We start from the raw sequence: 17,674 nt of genomic DNA, 5'->3' as shown, positions 1-17,674 counted from the left end.
GTACACATCAAATAATGAGTAATCATCAAATAATAAGTAATCATCAAATAATAAGTACACATCAATTAATGAGTAATCATCAAATAATGAGTACACATCAAATAATGAGTAATCATCAAATAATAAGTACACATCAAATACTGAGTACACATCAAATAATGAGTACACATCAAATAATGAGTAATCATCAAATAATAAGTACACATCAAATAATGAGTAATCATCAAATAATGAGTAATCATCGAATAATAAGTACACATCAAATAATGAGTACACATCAAATAATGAGTAATCATCAAATAATGAGTACACATCAAATAATAAGTACACATCAAATAATAAGTACACATCAAATAATGAGTAATCATCAAATAATGAGTAATCATCAAATAATGAGTAATCATTGAATAATAAGTACACATCAAATAATGAGTACACATCAAATAATGAGTAATCATCAAATAATGAGTAATCATCGAATAATAAGTACACATCAAATAATAAATACACATCAAATAATGAGTACACATCAAATAATGTGTAATCATCAAATAATGAGTACACATCAAATTATGAGTGATCATCAAATAATGAGTACACATCAATTAATGAGTACACATCAAATAATGAGTACACATCAAATAATGAGTAATCATCAAATAATGAGTACACATCAAATAATGAGTAATCATCAAATAATGAGTACACATCAAATAATAAGTACACATCAAATAATGAGTAATCATCAAATAATAAGTAATCATCAAATAATAAGTACACATCAATTAATGAGTAATCATCAAATAATGAGTACACATCAAATAATGAGTAATCATCAAATAATAAGTACACATCAAATACTGAGTACACATCAAATAATGAGTAATCATCAAATAATGAGTAATCATCGAATAATAAGTACACATCAAATAATGAGTAATCATCAAATAATGAGTAATCAACAAATAATGAGTAATCATCGAATAATAAGTACACATCAAATAATGAGTACACATCAAATAATGAACAATCATCCAATAATAAGTACACATCAAATAATGAACAATCATCCAATAATAAGTACACATCAAATAATAAATACACGTCAAATAATGAGTACACATCAAAAAATGAACAATCATCCAATAATAAGTACACATCAAATAATAAATACACGTCAAATAATGAGTACACATCAAATAATGAGTAATCATCAAATAATGAGTACACATCAAATAATGAGTGATCATCAAATAATGAGTACACATCAAATAATGAGTACACATCAAATAATGAGTAATCATCGAATATTGAGTAATCGTCAAATAATGAGTACATGTTACATCGGGCTGAGTTCACTTCAAAATAATGACTACAAATCTGATAATAAGTACACATCAAATAATGAGTAATCATCAAATTATAAGTACACATCAAATAATGAGTAATCATCAAATAATAAGTACACATCAATTAATGAGTAATCATCAAATAATGAGTACACATCAAATAATGAGTAATCATTAAATGAGTACACATCAAATAATGAGTAATCATCAAATAATGAGTGATCATCAAATAATGAGTGATCGAGTAATCATCAAATGAGTACACATCAAATAATGAGTACACATCAAATAATAAGTAATCATCAAATAATGAGTAATCATCAAATAATGAGTGATCATCAAATAATGAGTGATCGAGTAATCATCAAATGAGTACACATCAAATAATGAGTACACATCAAATAATAAGTAATCATCAAATAATGAGTAATCATCAAATAATGAGTGATCATCAAATGAGTACACATCAAATAATGAGAACTCATCAAATAATGAGTACACATCAAATAATAAGTAATCATCAAATAATGAGTAATCATCAAATGAGTACACATCAAATAATGAGTAATCTTCAAATAATGAGTACACATCAAATAATGAGTAATCATCAAATGAGTACACAGCAAATAATGAGTACTCATCAAATGAGTACACATCAAATAATAAGTAATCATCAAATAATGAGTAATCATCAAATAATGAGTAATCATCAAATGAATACACATCAAATAATGAGTAATCTTCAAATAATGAGTACATATTGGATAATGAGTACATGTTACATCTGATGGTGAGTACATTATTTTTTATATATGTACAGTATATATATATATATATATAACCTGTTCTAATTGAAAAATAATGTATATATTATATATATTTAGATATATACACACAGTAAATAACCTGTTCTATTGATAGATAGATTTTTTTTTCTCCAATAGAACAGGTGACATATATATTTATATAATTTTTCAATAGAACAAGTGATGTTTATATTTATATTATATATATATATTTATTGTTATAATTTTACTTTTAAATGAGTTTCATTTTTTTCCACAGTTGTTTTGTTTGTGTTTTAGTAAGATTTATTCTTCTGTTTTTATTTTAACGTATGTTTTTTCATTTTCCTTCTTTTTGTGTTAGTTTGTGTCCAAGCCATCAAGCAGCTTATTAATATTTTGCATAATTCAATGTTTGTGAGCACAAGTCACTCAGATCTGTTTTCCTTTAGGTGTCCATTTTGGTGAAGAATCTTCTTTTTGATGTCCACACAGTGAAGACTCTGACGTTAAATCCAGGAAAACTTTTTTTTTTTTTGCACAAAAAAACAATTTAAGGATGATTTTTCAAAGAAGAAGGAATAAGACGGCGGTTAATTATTTGCAATGTCTTGGATCAGCTGCCTCATTACATCATTTGTTTCTCCTGCCGCCATGTTGCAAACATTGTTGTTATGGTTGTTATGTTATTGTTATGTTGTTATTCCAGTAACACAATCATCCTTATCATAATGACGAATGAATCATCATTATCATTATCACAATGATGAATGAATCATCCTTATCATAATGACAAATGAATCATCATTATCATTATCACAATGATGAAGGAATCATCCTTATCATAATGACAAATGAATCATCCTTATCATTATCACAATGATGAATGAATCATCCTTATCATAATGATGAATGAATCATCATTATCATTATCACAGTGATGAATGAATCATCCTTATCATAATGATGAATGAATCATCATTATCATTATCACAATGATGAATGAAGTTGTGGTGCCATTAAAGTTTGTACAGTTTGTGTCTTGTTGTCCTGCTGGTGACCACAGAGGGCGCTGTGACTCCTAACATCACCACTCTGAGGACTGTCAGAATAAAAGTCAGGCTTTTATTATTTCTAACAACAGGAAAGAACGTCACATGTTCACACTTGTCGGAAAAGGAGGAGGAAGAAGCACAGCTTAGGTGTTTCTGCTCCTTTTCCACCGCCGGGCTCACTTCCTGCCTTTAACAAGAGACCTTGTCCAACTATAAATAAATATCTTATGATTAAATCTGTGCGGAAAATCAGTTTTTATTTATTTACGAAAAATATGTCAGGTTTCATATTTTACTATCACATATAATATTAAATGTTTACTATCACATAGATTAATATTTATATCATGTTATCACCTAAATAATAAACGTTTAATATCACATCATAAATGTGTGTATCAAATATAATAGCTGAATATCACATATAACAATACATGTTTGTATCACATACAATTGAACAGCAGACTCAAACAGCAGCCTGTCACTTCATCGATATCATCCACCTCCTGTATCAGCCTGTCACTTCATCGATATCATCCACCTCCTGTATTAGCCTGTCACTTCATAGATATCATCCACCTCCTGTGTCAGCCTGTCGCTTCTTTGATATCATCCACCTCCTGTGTCAGCCTGTCACACCGATTTCATCCAACTCCTATATCAGCCTGTCACGTCATCGATATCATCGACCTCCTGTATCAGCCTTTCACATCCTCGATATCGACCACCTCTTGTATCAGCCTGTCACATCATTGACCCCCTGTATCAGCCTGTCACATCATCGATATCATCCACCTCCTTACAGTACACAGTCATGGTTACAGTAAATTAAACAGTCATGATTACAGTACATTAAACAGTCATGGTTACAGTACAGTACACAGTCATTGTTACAGTACATTAAACAGTGATGGTTACAGTACAGTACACAGTCATGGTTACAGTACATTACACAGTCATGGTTACAGTACATTACACAGTCATGGTTACAGTACATTAAACAGTCATGGTTACAGTACAATACACAGTCATTGTTACAGTACATTAAACAGTGATGGTTACAGTACAGTACACAGTCATGGTTACAGTACATTAAAGGCCTACTGAAATGAATTTTTTTTATTTAAACGGGGATAGCAGATCTATTCTATGTGTCATACTTGATCATTTCGCGATATTGCCATATTTTTGCTGAAAGGATTTAGTATAGAACAACGACGATAAAGATTGCAACTTTTGGTATCTGATAAAAAAAGGCTTGCCCCTACCGGAAGTAGCGTGACGTAGTCAGTTGAACATATACGCAAAGTTCCCTATTGTTTACAATGATGGCCGCATGAAGTGAGAGAGATTCGGACCGAGAAAGCGACAATTTCCCCATTAATTTGAGCGAGGATGAAAGATTTGTGGATGAGCAAAGTGCAAGTGAAGGACTAGTGGGTAGTTGAAGCTATTCAGATAGGGAAGATGCTGTGAGAGCCGGGGGTGACCTGATATTCAGCTGGGAATGACTACAACAGTAAATAAACACAAGACATATATATACTCTATTAGCCACAACACAACCAGGCTTATATTTAATATGCCACAAATTAATCCTGCATAATAACACCTGCGTGTTTGTTATGCTAGCTCCTGGCTCCTAGCTCCATAGAACACGCCAATACAATTCAAACACCTGATCAACACACACAATCACTCAGCCCAAAAGACCGTTCACCTAACCCAAGGTTCATAAAGCTTATATATTTTTAAAAAGTTACGTACGTGACGCGCACATACGGTACGGTACGTGTTATGCTAGCTCCTAGCTCCTCTGCTAGCTCCTAGCTCCATAGAACACGCCAATACAATTCAAACACCTGATCAACACTCACAATCACTCAGCCCAAAAGACCGTTCACCTAACCCAAGGTTCATAAAGCTTATATATTTTAAAAAAGTTACGTACATACGCAAAAAAAAGTTGCGCACATACGGTCAAGCGATCAAATGTTTAGAAGCCAAAGCTGCATACTCACAGTAGCACGTCTGCGTCTTTGTCATCCAAATCAAAGTAATCCTGGTAAGAGTCTGTGTTGTCCCAGTTCTCTACAGGCGTCTGTGTATCGAAGTCAAAAGTCCTCCTGGTTAGAGTCTCTGTTATCCGAGTTCTTCCATCTTGACTGCATCTTTCGGGAATGTAAACAAAGAAGCGCCGGCTGTGTACTGTTGTGGCTGACTACGTTCGAAAATACGTCCATTTCGCACCGACAACTTTCTTCTTTGCTTGCTCGGCTTCCTTCTCCACAATGCAATGAACATGATTGCAACAGATTCAAGAACACAGATGTCCAGAATACTGTGGAATTATGAAATGAAAACAGAGCTTTTTCGTATTGGCTTCAATGTGGAAGGCATACCCGTGTTCCCCGGGCTACGTCCCGGGCATACGTCATCCTCAGAGGCGTTTCGAACCGGAAGTTTAGCGGCAAATTTAAAATGTCACTTTATAAGTTAACCCGGCCGTATTGGCATGTGTTATAATGTTAAGATTTCATCATTGATATATAAACTATCAGACTGCGTGGTCGGTAGTAGTGGGTTTCAGTAGGCCTTTAAACAGTCATGGTTACAGTACAATACACAGTCATTGTTACAGTACATTACAGTACAGTACACAGTCATGGTTACAGTACATTAAACAGTGATGGTTACAGTACAGTACACAGTCATGGTTACAGTACATTAAACAGTCATGGTTACAGTACAATACACAGTCATTGTTACAGTACATTACAGTACAGTACACAGTCATGGTTACAGTACAATACACAGTCATTGTTACAGTACAGTACACCAGTGACATGCAGTTAGGGGAGGCAGGTGAGGCGGGGCCTCACGTGCCATCATGGAAAGAAAAAAAATGTAAAAAGAAAAAAAAATAATTAAATGGTTATATGTATCCAGTGATTATACTATAAAGTTATTTTCCATTTAACTTCACCAGTTTTAGATTATTTTTATTCAAAATCGCTGAATTTTCACATTTGCCGTTCAAATACTGAGAAGAGACTTGCGGTGAGTCACCAGCCAGTTGAGCCTCGCCATGGATTGCGCAATGACTCGGCTAACTGCTGGCTGTGCAGTGAGACCGTATTGCTATATGAATTATATTATACATTTCCATAGTTTAGTTAGCTGAGGTATATAATGTACAGTGTATTTTGTCAACAACTGTATGTGTGTAACATATTTCTTGTGCTGAGCAATCATAAAACTGCTGCTAAGACGCACTGTGTGAGGCTTGCAGTAATCCCGCCTCCTGGTGGTAGAGGGCGGTAGTGATCCCAGAGATAATTCTTGCGACTACTCAGTTGCAGAAGAAGTGACAACAAGCAGCAACAGTTAGCAGCGATCGTTTATTTTTTCCTCTCGCCTGAACTTTTAACATGGAGGATTACATATCTAAAATAAAACAGTTTTTGTTATGCCCGTTTGATTGTGGACTATTACTGACACCTTGTGGCGATGGGAAAATGCTGCGCGTCATCAGTTTGGGCACTTCCGGTTTACGATGTTAGTTCAGTTCATGAGACAATAAGAAGTAGACAAGTTGTGTTACCTCTTACAAGCCTTGGAAAAGATAAGTCTGTAAGTAAACTGTTTAACTTGTTTATGTGGCTCAATATGAAGGTGGAAAGTGGCTAAATTTGATAGCAAGATGTGTATTGAAAAATGATTTTTGTGCACTAATTTAATGGATGTTTGAGGACTTAAAATGGCTGACGGTCGTGTATTTCCACCATAGAAATAGTTTCAACACTCAGCAGTGTTTGTTTGATTGTGGTGCTATGTGTTTGTGTGGAGCTGATGTTTACATATTGTGTATTGCATTTCAGTGTGTTGATTGAATCATATAGCTTATACATTGTCATTGTGTGTATTTCAGTTTTACAAAAGTCCAGTGCAAGACAAAGCAAGATCAACACTAATAAAGAGCCTAAATGGATTCATCTGCTTTGGAACTTTATTAGAACGTCCTGGATTGGTTGTTAGCTGTCTGCCAAGCTGTATAACCTCAACACATATAGTGAGGGCAGAACAGTTTTTAATGTTAAAGGCCTACTGAAATGAGATTTTCTTATTTTAACGGGGATAGCAGATCCATTCTATGTGTCATACTTGATCATTTTGCGATATTGCCATATTTTTGCTGAAAGGATTTAGTAGGGAACATCGACGATAAAGTTCGCAACTTTTGGTCGCTGATTAAAAAAGCCTTGCCTGTACCGGAAGTAGCGTGACGTCACAGGTTGAAGAGCTCCTCACATCTGCACATTGCATACTTGCCAACCTTGAGACCGCTGATACCGGGAGGTGGGGGGTGGGGCGGGGTGAGGCGGGGGCGTGGTTGGGGGCATGGTTAAGGGCGTGGTTAATAGGGGAGTATATTTACAGCTAGAATTCAACAACTCAAGTATTTCATATATATATATATATATATATATATATATATATATATATATATATATATATATATATATATATATATATATATGAAATACTTGACTTTCAGTGAATTCTAGCTATATATATATATATGTATATATATTTATTTCATTATACATATAAATAAAATAAATACTTGAATTTCAGTGTTCCGGGGGCTATCCAGTAGATGGCAGTATTGTCCTGTTTAACTTCTCCTCCATTCATGACTCGGCCACCGTGTTCAATGGAGAAGTCTGTTTTACAAAATGTACAGGCAACATAATTACATACCCCTTCCCCTTTCGAACTGTCCTGGATGAACTGAAATTCTTGTTTCCATTTGTTTTGGAACTTGCAAGCGTATTTCTTCATCTTGCTCGTCGACGGCGTCGCCATGTCTGTAACTTCCTCATTCTTCTGCTTCGTCTCCTTGTTGTGTGCGCAGTTGTGCACTCTACTCTCTAAAAGCCGTAGATGTTATGACGTCATTGGGCAGGCAAGCTGTTTATATTGTGGGAAAGCGGACGTGAGAACAGGCTGTCCCCACTCAGGTCCGCATTGAGCTGGAGGGGGCGTGGCCTCCAGCTCCGGCTGAATACCAGGAGTTTGTCGGGAGAAAATTTCTGCCGGGAGGTTATCGGGAGAGGCGCTGAATACCGGGAGTCTCCCGCTAAAAATGGGAGGGTTGGCAAGTATGGCACATTGTTTACACCAGCAGCGAGAGCAATTCGGACAGAGAAAGCGACGATTACCCCATTAATTTGAGCGAGGATGAAAGATTTGTGGATGAGGAAAGTGAGAGTGAAGGATTAGAGTGCAGTGCATGACGCCAGGGTGTATCTTTTTTCGCTCTGACCGTAACTTAGGTACAAGGGCTCATTGGATTCCACACTTTCTCCTTTTTCTATTGTGGATCACGGATTTGTATTTTAAACCACCTCGGATACTATGTCCTCTTGAAAATGAGAGTCGAGAACGCGAAATGGACATTCACAGTGACTTTTATCTCCACGACAATACATCGGTGAAGCACTTTAGCTTCGGAGCTAATGTGATAGCATCATGCTTAACTGCGGATAGAAACAGAAGAAATAAGCCCCTGACTGGAAGGATAGACAGAAGATCAACAATACTATTATTACTTCTACTAGCAGGAGACACCGAACCAAACCCTGGACCTGTAACCACACGGTTAATGCTGTCCAGCCTGCCGAAGCCTAGCAATGCTGTTGCTAACGACGCCATTGAAGATAACTTAGCTACGGGACCTCGACAGAGCTATGCTAAAAACATTAGCTCTACACCTACGCCAGCCCTCATCTGCTCATCGCCACCCGTGCTCACCTGCGTTCCAGCGATCGACGGCGTGACGAAGGACTTCATCCGATCATTGTTGCGGTCGGCGGCTAGCGTCGGATAGTGCGTCTGCTATCCAACTCAAAGTCCTCCTGGTTGTGTTGCTGCAGCCAGCCGCTAATACACCGATCCCACCTACAGCTTTCTTCTTTGCAGTCTTCATTGTCCATTAAACAAATTGCAAAAGATTCACCAACACAGTTGTCCAGAATACTGTGGAATTATGTGGTGAAAACAGACGACTTAAGCTGGCCACCGGGCTATTCCAAAATGTCTGCTTCAATCCGTGACGTCACGCGCAAACGTCATCATACCGAGACGTTTTCAGCCGGATATTTCGCGGGAGATTTAAAATTGCACTTTATAAGTTAACCCGGCCGTATTGGCATGTGTTGCAATGTTAAGATTTCACCATTGATATATAAACTATCAGACTGCGTGGTCGGTAGTAGTGGGTTTCAGTAAGCCTTTAAAGGCCTACTGAAACCCACTACTACCGACCACGCAGTCTGATAGTTTATATATCAATGATGAAATCTTAACATTATAACACATGCCAATACGGCCGGGTTAACTTATAAAGTGACATTTTAAATTTTCCGCTAAACTTCCGGTTCGAAACGCCTCTGAGGATGACGTATGCGCGTGACGTAGCCCGGGGAACACGGGTATGCCTTCCACATTGAAGCCAATACGAAAAAGCTCTGTTTTCATTTCATAATTCCACAGTATTCTGGACATCTGTGTTCGTGAATCTGTTGCAATCATCTTCATTGCATTATGGAGAAAGAAGCTGAGCAAGCAAAGAAGAAAGTTGTCGGTGCGAAATGGACGTATTTTTCGAACGTAGTCAGCAACAACAGTACACAGCCGGCGCTTCTTTGTTTACATTCCCGAAAGATGCAGTCAAGATAGAAGAACTCGGATAACAGAGACTCTAACCAGGAGGACTTTTGACTTCGATACACAGACGCCTGTAGAGAACTGGGACTGTAGAAATCAGTGACACACACGGCTGTCCACTTCAGTGGTGTAGACTTTACTGAACCAACTGCGCATGCCCCGAACATACATACACAACTACGGATGCCCATAAGGGACATCCACTACATCTCCCCTTCTCCAATGTACAACAAGGAATGAACAATCATTGCAATGTATTTATAAATAAGCATCACCATTTATAATTAATCAGCCTAACACCCTATAAAGGCATTATGTATGAGAATTGCATAACAAATTCCTTACCATCCTCTTTTCTCCCTGAGAAAGAAAAAAAACAACAACAACAACAACACAAAACAACAACAGTGTTGCCAACTTACAGTCAAACAGTAACTGCCTTTTTTTTTTTTTTTTTTTTCATTACACAAGATGTGTTTCGTTATGTCCTGTCCTTTCACGAGACCTGCCGTCTTGGAGCATCTCTTGCTTTCGGTGTCTGGGTTACCTGCTCTCCGATTGGTGTACCTGGTGTTGCTTCCCTCTCTGTTCTGTGTTCCTTTTGTGGGGTTGGTGGCTCTTGTGGAGCCAACTGTGGCTGGAGCTGTGGCTCAGGGAGAGCCTGAAGGTGAGCCCTGTTTCTCCTCACCTCCTCTGCTCCAGTGTCGACCACATAGGAGCGTGGCGTGTCGGCCTTCCTGATCACTGTAGCTGTTTGTTTTGAGGGAGATATCCATACTGACTGTCCAGGCCTCAGCTCGGGCTTTTGTGTGGCCCGGTGTCTGCTGTCAAAGTTCTGAGCCTGTGTGCATTTCAGCTGATAGTCCTTTTTCTTGAAGGCCTTTGTTCTAGGCCGTTGTGGTTTGAGGTTGGATGGCGCTTGTGGCAGCGGCGAGCGGAGACGCCTTCCCATCAGGAGCTCGCTTGGTGACAGTCCATGGTGCAATGGTGTGACTCTATATGCTAACATTGCCCTGTATGGGTCCTCCTCATTCTTAAGTAACAACAATTTTACCGTCTTGACAGCCCTCTCCGCCTCTCCGTTACTCTGGCTGAAGTAAGGGCTACTAGTCACGTGCGAAAAGTCATAATCTCTGGCGAAGGCTGTGAACTCTGCTGATGAGAACTGTGGACCATTGTCACTTCGTAGCTCCTCTGGGACTCCGTGCCTGCAGAACATGGCTTTAAGTGTATTGATAATCCCCTTAGATGTGGTAATTGGGGTTTTCTCAATGTCAATGTATCTCGAATAATAGTCCACTGCTAACAGGTATGAGCTGCCTTTCAGGTAAAACATATCCACCCCCACCTTTTGCCAGGGGCGCTGGGGCAGTGCTGATGGGATCATGGGCTCAGGATGCTGTGATTGGCTTTTAATACATGTTACACACTGTGCCACCATTTTAGTGATTTGACTCGTTATGCCCACCCACCACACTGACTGCTCTGCTCTTGCTTTGCATTTAGATATACCCATATGACCTTCATGCAGACGGGCCAGCATTTCTGCCTGCATAGTCTCAGGAATCACAATCCTCTGACCTTTCATTAAAAGTCCTCCTGCACAGTATAGTTCGCCCTGGTACGTCCAGTAGGGCTTTAGCTGCTCTGGCAGCTCTTCCTGTCTGGGCCACCCCCTTTTGCATAGCTCTCTAAGCCGTCTGCATATGGAGTCCTGCTCTTGTGCATCTCTAATCTGTTGTAGTTTTGCCTTAGATGCAGGTAGGCACTGTTGCACTGATTCCACAAACACCTTCACCTCCCCTTCTAGCTCCCTTTCATCTTCTGTGAGTGTGCGCACGATGGGTGCGCATGATAACGCATCTGCCGTTATCAATGCTTTCCCTGGGACATGTACTATTTGATATGAGTACCTGAGGAGCCTGAGGCGAAAGCGCTGGATTCTCGGAGGTAGGTCATCCAGTGCCTTTGTTCCCAACAGAGCTAACAGTGGCTTGTGGTCTGTTTATAGGGTGAACTGCAGGCCTATTAGGTATGAGCTGAGCCTTTCGCATGCCCATGTAACTGCAAGCGCCTCCTTTTCTACCTGTGCATATCTCTCTTCAGCATCAGAGAGACTGCGTGATATGTATGCTATTGGTCGCCACTCTTTGTTCTCTTGCATCTGAGTGAGAACTGCCCCGAGCCCAAAAGAAGAAGCGTCTGCGGACACTCTTGTTTTGGCACCTGGCCTGTACTGTGCCAGCACCCTGTCTGAGGCCAGCTCCCTTTTCACTTTTTCAAATGCGGCCTGTTGCACTTCTCCCCATACCCACTCACTCTCTTTTGCTAACAAGTCTCGTAACGGTTTGGTTATGTCTGTGAAAAAAGGCAAAAATTTACCCACGTATGTTGCCATGCCTAGAAACCTTCTCACATCTGCTACATTTTGCGGAGTAGACATATCTGTGATTGCTCTGACTTTTTCAGGGTCCGGTGCTATGCCCTCGCCACTGATTTTGTGTCCCACAAACACTAACTCTGGCTGTGCGAATGCACATTTTTCATTTAGGGTGAGCCCAGCATCCTGAAGTCTGGAGAGCACCGCTGTCAGCCTCTCATCATGCTGTTCCCGGTCCACCCCACACACCAATATGTCGTCAGCATGACAAACAACCCCTGTCAGTCCTTCTAAGAGCTGCGACATGCGGCGTTGAAAGTGTTCTGGCCCTGAGCTAATTCCAAATGGTAGGACATTGAAACAAAAGCGGCCACAGGGAGTTACAAATGTTGTAAGTTCTCTGCTTTCTTCTGCCAAGGGAATCTGCCAAAAACCAGACCGGGCATCCAGCTTGGTGAATACCTTTGCTCCGTCTAACTGTGCCAGTGACTGCTCTACTGATGGCAATATGTGCCTCTCCCTACATACTGCCTCATTAAGTCTGGTCAGATCCACACAGATTCTGATTTTCCCATTAGGTTTAACTACGGGCACCATGCCTGCACACCATGCTGTTGGCCTTTCTACCTTCGAAATGACCCCCATCTTTTCCATCCTCTCTAACTCCTCCTTACTTTCTCTGTCAGAGGAATCGGCACCCTGCGTGGTGTCGTGAGTGCATAGGGCCTCGCATACTCCTTCAATCGAATGCTGTAGTCCCCATCGAGCCTACCTAGACCAGCAAACACTGTGGGAAACCTGTTTTTAAATGTTTCCCCTGGATCCTCTACTTCATCTACTCGCTCCACCAGCCGCAGGGCCTCTACAGCTGGAAGGCCTAGTAGGGGTCTGACCAATAAGTCCACCACGAACACGGGCTGGGTGACTGTTCCATTTTTACTCTTAAGCTGACATTTTACCTGCCCCGCAACTTGTAGTACAATGTTATTGGGGCCATATAGTCTCTTGGTTGTTTGCATCAAGGGGCCATCTCTGCTGTATTTATACAGATTGGTGGGGATCGCGGTGACCGCTGCACCTGTGTCAATTTTGAAGGAGATTACCTCTCCATTAAGTTCAATGTCCGTGTGCCAGCCTGAGTTTTGCCCTCTTAGCTCACCCATAAAGAGGGAATCCTGTTGCAGTTCGTCCTGTACTTCATGCACAGGCTGCATGGAACGACACACAGCGGCAAAATGTCCTCGTTTGCGGCACTTCCTGCATTCCGCATTGTTAGCTGGGCACTCCTTCCAGTTATGGGGGCCCCTTCCACATTTCTGACATCTCTCTGAACTACTTACAGTCTCTGTTTGTCTTGATCTCGCCTGGCCGTGTTGTTTGTGTCCCTGCATTTCCTGTCTTCTAAATGGACGTGAGATAGCATCAACCTCTCTCCTCTCCTCTGCCTGTGGAGACTCACCCCGCATCACAGGCTGTTGCTGTTTAACCATCTCTGACTGTTTAACCTGGCTTATAGCTTTTTGTAAAGTTAAATCGGCATCAATTTGTAACTTTTCTGACAGAGCGATATTCCTTATCCCTACTACTATGCGGTCACGTATTAACTCCTCCCGAAGCACTCCAAAGTTACAGTGTTCAGCCAGTTTATGTATTGCTGTTATAAAGCTATCTGCCGACTCACCAGGCTCCTGTTTCCGTACATTAAACTGCGCGCGCTCGAATATGACATTGTGTCTCCCAACAAAATAATCACTGAAAGTTTTTATCACCGCAGCATAGTTCTGTTTTTGATCCGATGTCAATGGAGAAGCATCCAAAATGTCCTCCGCATCCTCTCCCATGAAGTACATCAGCGTGTTGACCTGGAAAGCGTCCCTTTTCTTGTCCAGTCCTGACGTCACTCGATACCTCTCGAATCTTTTGCTCCATCTCGGCCATTTCTTCCCGTCTCCGCAGTCGAACTTTTCTGGCGGGCTAACTTGAAAGTTGTCTCCATGGGCGGGAAGCGCCGGTGCATTGCCTTCACTCATTGTGATAGCTAACTTGGGAACGAACTAATTAACTCGTACTATTAAAACAAAAACACTACCTTTCGCCGTCGGCATAAGTCTTTATATGTCCTCTCTGACACATTTAATAACTTGGCGCGGTTGTTTAGACACTTCTGACACCATGTAGAAATCAGTGACACACACGGCTGTCCACTTCAGTGGTGTAGACTTTACTGAACCAACTGCGCATGCCCCGAACATACATACACAACTACGGATGCCCATAAGGGACATCCACTACAGGGACAACACAGACTCTTACCAGGATTACTTTGATTTGGATGACAAAGACGCAGACGTGCTACTGTGAGTATGCAGCTTTGGCTTCTAAACATTTGATCGCTTGACCGTATGTGCGCAACTTTTTTTTGCGTATGTACGTAACTTTTTTTTTAAATATATAAGCTTTATGAACCTTGGGTTAGGTGAACGGTCTTTTGGGCTGAGTGATTGTGTGTGTTGATCAGGTGTTTGAATTGTATTGGCGTGTTCTATGGAGCTAGGAGCTAGCATAGGAGCTAGGAGTTAGCATAACAAAGACGTAGGTGTTTTTATGCAGGATTAATTTGTGGCATATTAAATATAAGCCTGGTTGTGTTGTGGCTAATAGAGTAAATATATGTCTTGTGTTTATTTACTGTTTTAGTCATCCCCAGCTGAATACCAGGTACCGTGAGTATGCAGCCTTGGCTGCTAAACATTTGATAGCTTGACCGTACGTGCGCGTCACGTACGTAACTTTTTAAAAATATATGAGCTTTATGAACCTTGGGTTAGGTGAACGGTCTTTTGGGCTGAGTGATTGTGTGTGTTGATCAGGTGTTTGAATTGTATTGGCGTGTTCTATGGAGCTAGGAGCTAGCAGAGGAGCTAGGAGCTAGCATAACAAACACGTAGGTGTTTTTATGCAGGATTAATTTGTGGCATATTAAATATAAGCCTGGTTGTGTTGTGGCTAATAGAGTATATATATGTCTTGCTTTTATTTACTGTTGTAGTCATTCCCAGCTGAATATCAGGTCACCCCCGGCTTTCACAGCATCTTCCCTATCTGAATAGCTTCAACTCCCCACTAGTCCTTCACTTGCACTTTACTCATCCACAAATCTTTCATCCTCGCTCAAATTAATGGGGAAATTGTCGCTTTCTCGGTCCGAATCTCTCTCACTTCATGCGGCCATCATTGTAAACAGTAGGGAACTTTGCGTATATGTTCAATTGACTACGTCACGCTACTTCCGGTAGGGGCAAGCCTTTTTTTTTATCAGATACCAAAAGTTGCAATCTTTATCGTCGTTGTTCTATACTAAATCCTTTCAGCAAAAATATGGCAATATCGCGAAATGATCAAGTATGACACATAGAATAGATCTGCTATCCCCGTTTAAATAAAAAAAATTCATTTCAGTAGGCCTTTAACTGCTGCCAATCAAATGGTGAATAAGATACTCTTTAGGGTTCATACGTTTGTAAATCTGACTGTGATGAAGTCAGTGCCTCACCAGCCATGAACCTCACCGCACGTCACTGCAGTACACAGTCATGGTCACAGTACATTACACAGTCATTGTTACAGTAGAGTACACAGTCATGGTTACAGTATATTAAACAGTCATGGTTACAGTACATTACACAGTCATGTTTACAATACAGTACACAGTCATGGTTACAGTATATTACACAGTCATTGTTACAGTAGAGTACACATCATGGTTACAGTACATTAAACAGTCATGGTCACAGTACATTACACAGTCATGGTTACAGTACAGTACACAGTGTGTGTGTGCAGAAAACATCGCACAGGGCGATGTGATGCGTCTAGTGCAGTAGCCTTGGAGTAGTAGTACCTGTAGTTAGTGCATGCTGCATGCCGCTTTTGCTTGCTATGCTGCATGCTGCTTCTGCCTGATACTCATTGCTTTCAGCTAGTGCCGCCGGCTAGCCCTCTGTCTCAGAGGGCGAAAAGAGGAGCCGAGTGCATAAGCCTCCTCAGCCGGTACATAGCCTCTCCATTGTCAAGACTCGTACATGCCTCCTCGTGGCCACACACGGTAACTGGAACCTCGCGGTTCCAGGCTAAGTTGTACGGGATCTCGGAGCAGCAGGGGGCCCCAGAGACGGGGCATGCAGGCCCACCGGTGTGTGGACATGCCCTGGTGCCCAGTCAACCCCTGTCCCAGCTATGGGTAAATAACCCCAGCTATGGGCGAATAGTGAAAACCGCCTCAACGGTGGACCAGGCGGAAGATGGCGGCAGCGGAATGCACCACAACGGCTGGGAAGGCGGATGAAGGCTGCAGCAAAGACGGGTCCCCAGTCGTCTTGGTTTCCATGCCACTGGACCCTGGCCCGCTCAATGCCAAGGACTGTGTGGTGGCTGACCGTGCACCAGTCTCCCCACATTAAAAGATTCCACGCACAGGCGTCCTCCATATAGGGAATCCACCCTAACATCCCGGATTAAGTCCTATGGCGACCAGCGAATGGCGACGGGGGTAGGATTGTGAGATCTGGAAGCCTCCAGTCAAAAACTGGCACATAAGGCGGTGGGTGCAAGATTCAGTCGCTGGGCTCTTGGAATGAGGCAGAAAGAGCCCTTCGGCAGCTACACTCACGACTGAGCAGTCCTCTTTAGGATCCACTCTGCTCACCCCACCTGGGGAAGGGGCTAGAAAAGGTGCCCTAAAAATAGCCTGCCTCAAACCTCCCGACTGGACTACCGCATCCAGAGGGATCACCATATGCGGTCGAAAAACACGAAATATGAATTTTGGAGCGTGGAATGTACGCACAATGATGGATAATACGGCCAGCGACAGACCAGAGAGGAGAACTGCGATCATTGCCAGGGAACTGCAGAGATGCCGGATAGACATAGCTGCACTTTCCGAAACCCGACGTGCAGACGAAGGACAACTGAAGGAGGAAAAGGGTGGCTACACTTTCTTCTGGAAAGGAAAAGCCTCTGATGAGCCCAGAATCCATGGGGTTGGATTTGCCATCAGAAACCAGCTTGTTAGTCACCTCTCTGAACTTCCCGTGGGGATTAGTGAACGTCTCATGACTGTCCGTCTGGTGCTCACCAACAACCAGATGGCAACAGTTATCAGCGCCTATGCCCCTACTTTAGACTCTGAAGACGAAGTAAAAGAGACCTTCTACGCCTGCTTAGATGAGACACTGTCTAGGATCCCAAAGGAGGATAAGATTATTCTCCTAGGTGACTTTAATGCCAGGGTCGGCCGGGACCAACACCTCTGGAAGGGCACTATAGGGAAGGAAGGCATCGGGAACATCAACTCCAATGGAATCCTGCTTC

The 17,674-nt window shown here is 41.4% G+C and overlaps 1 protein-coding gene across 2 annotated transcripts in view; it reads left to right on the top strand.

Annotated features, from left to right (window-relative positions):
- Positions 1-3,415, top strand: part of mtor (mechanistic target of rapamycin kinase) — a 361,262-nt gene extending 357,847 nt beyond the window's left edge. For both annotated transcript variants that reach the window (XM_062057517.1, XM_062057510.1), the window contains exon 58: positions 2,587-3,415. In XM_062057517.1, the coding sequence (XP_061913501.1) occupies positions 2,587-2,602 (16 nt within the window). In that variant the 3' untranslated portion in view covers positions 2,603-3,415. The remainder of the gene's footprint in view (positions 1-2,586) is intronic.
- Positions 3,416-17,674: the final 14,259 nt, after the last annotated feature.

This window comes from Entelurus aequoreus, linkage group LG01 (genome assembly GCF_033978785.1).
Source record: "Entelurus aequoreus isolate RoL-2023_Sb linkage group LG01, RoL_Eaeq_v1.1, whole genome shotgun sequence".
In the NCBI taxonomy this organism is placed as follows: Eukaryota; Metazoa; Chordata; class Actinopteri; order Syngnathiformes; family Syngnathidae; genus Entelurus; species Entelurus aequoreus.
This window is presented reverse-complemented; position numbering and strand designations above follow the sequence as displayed.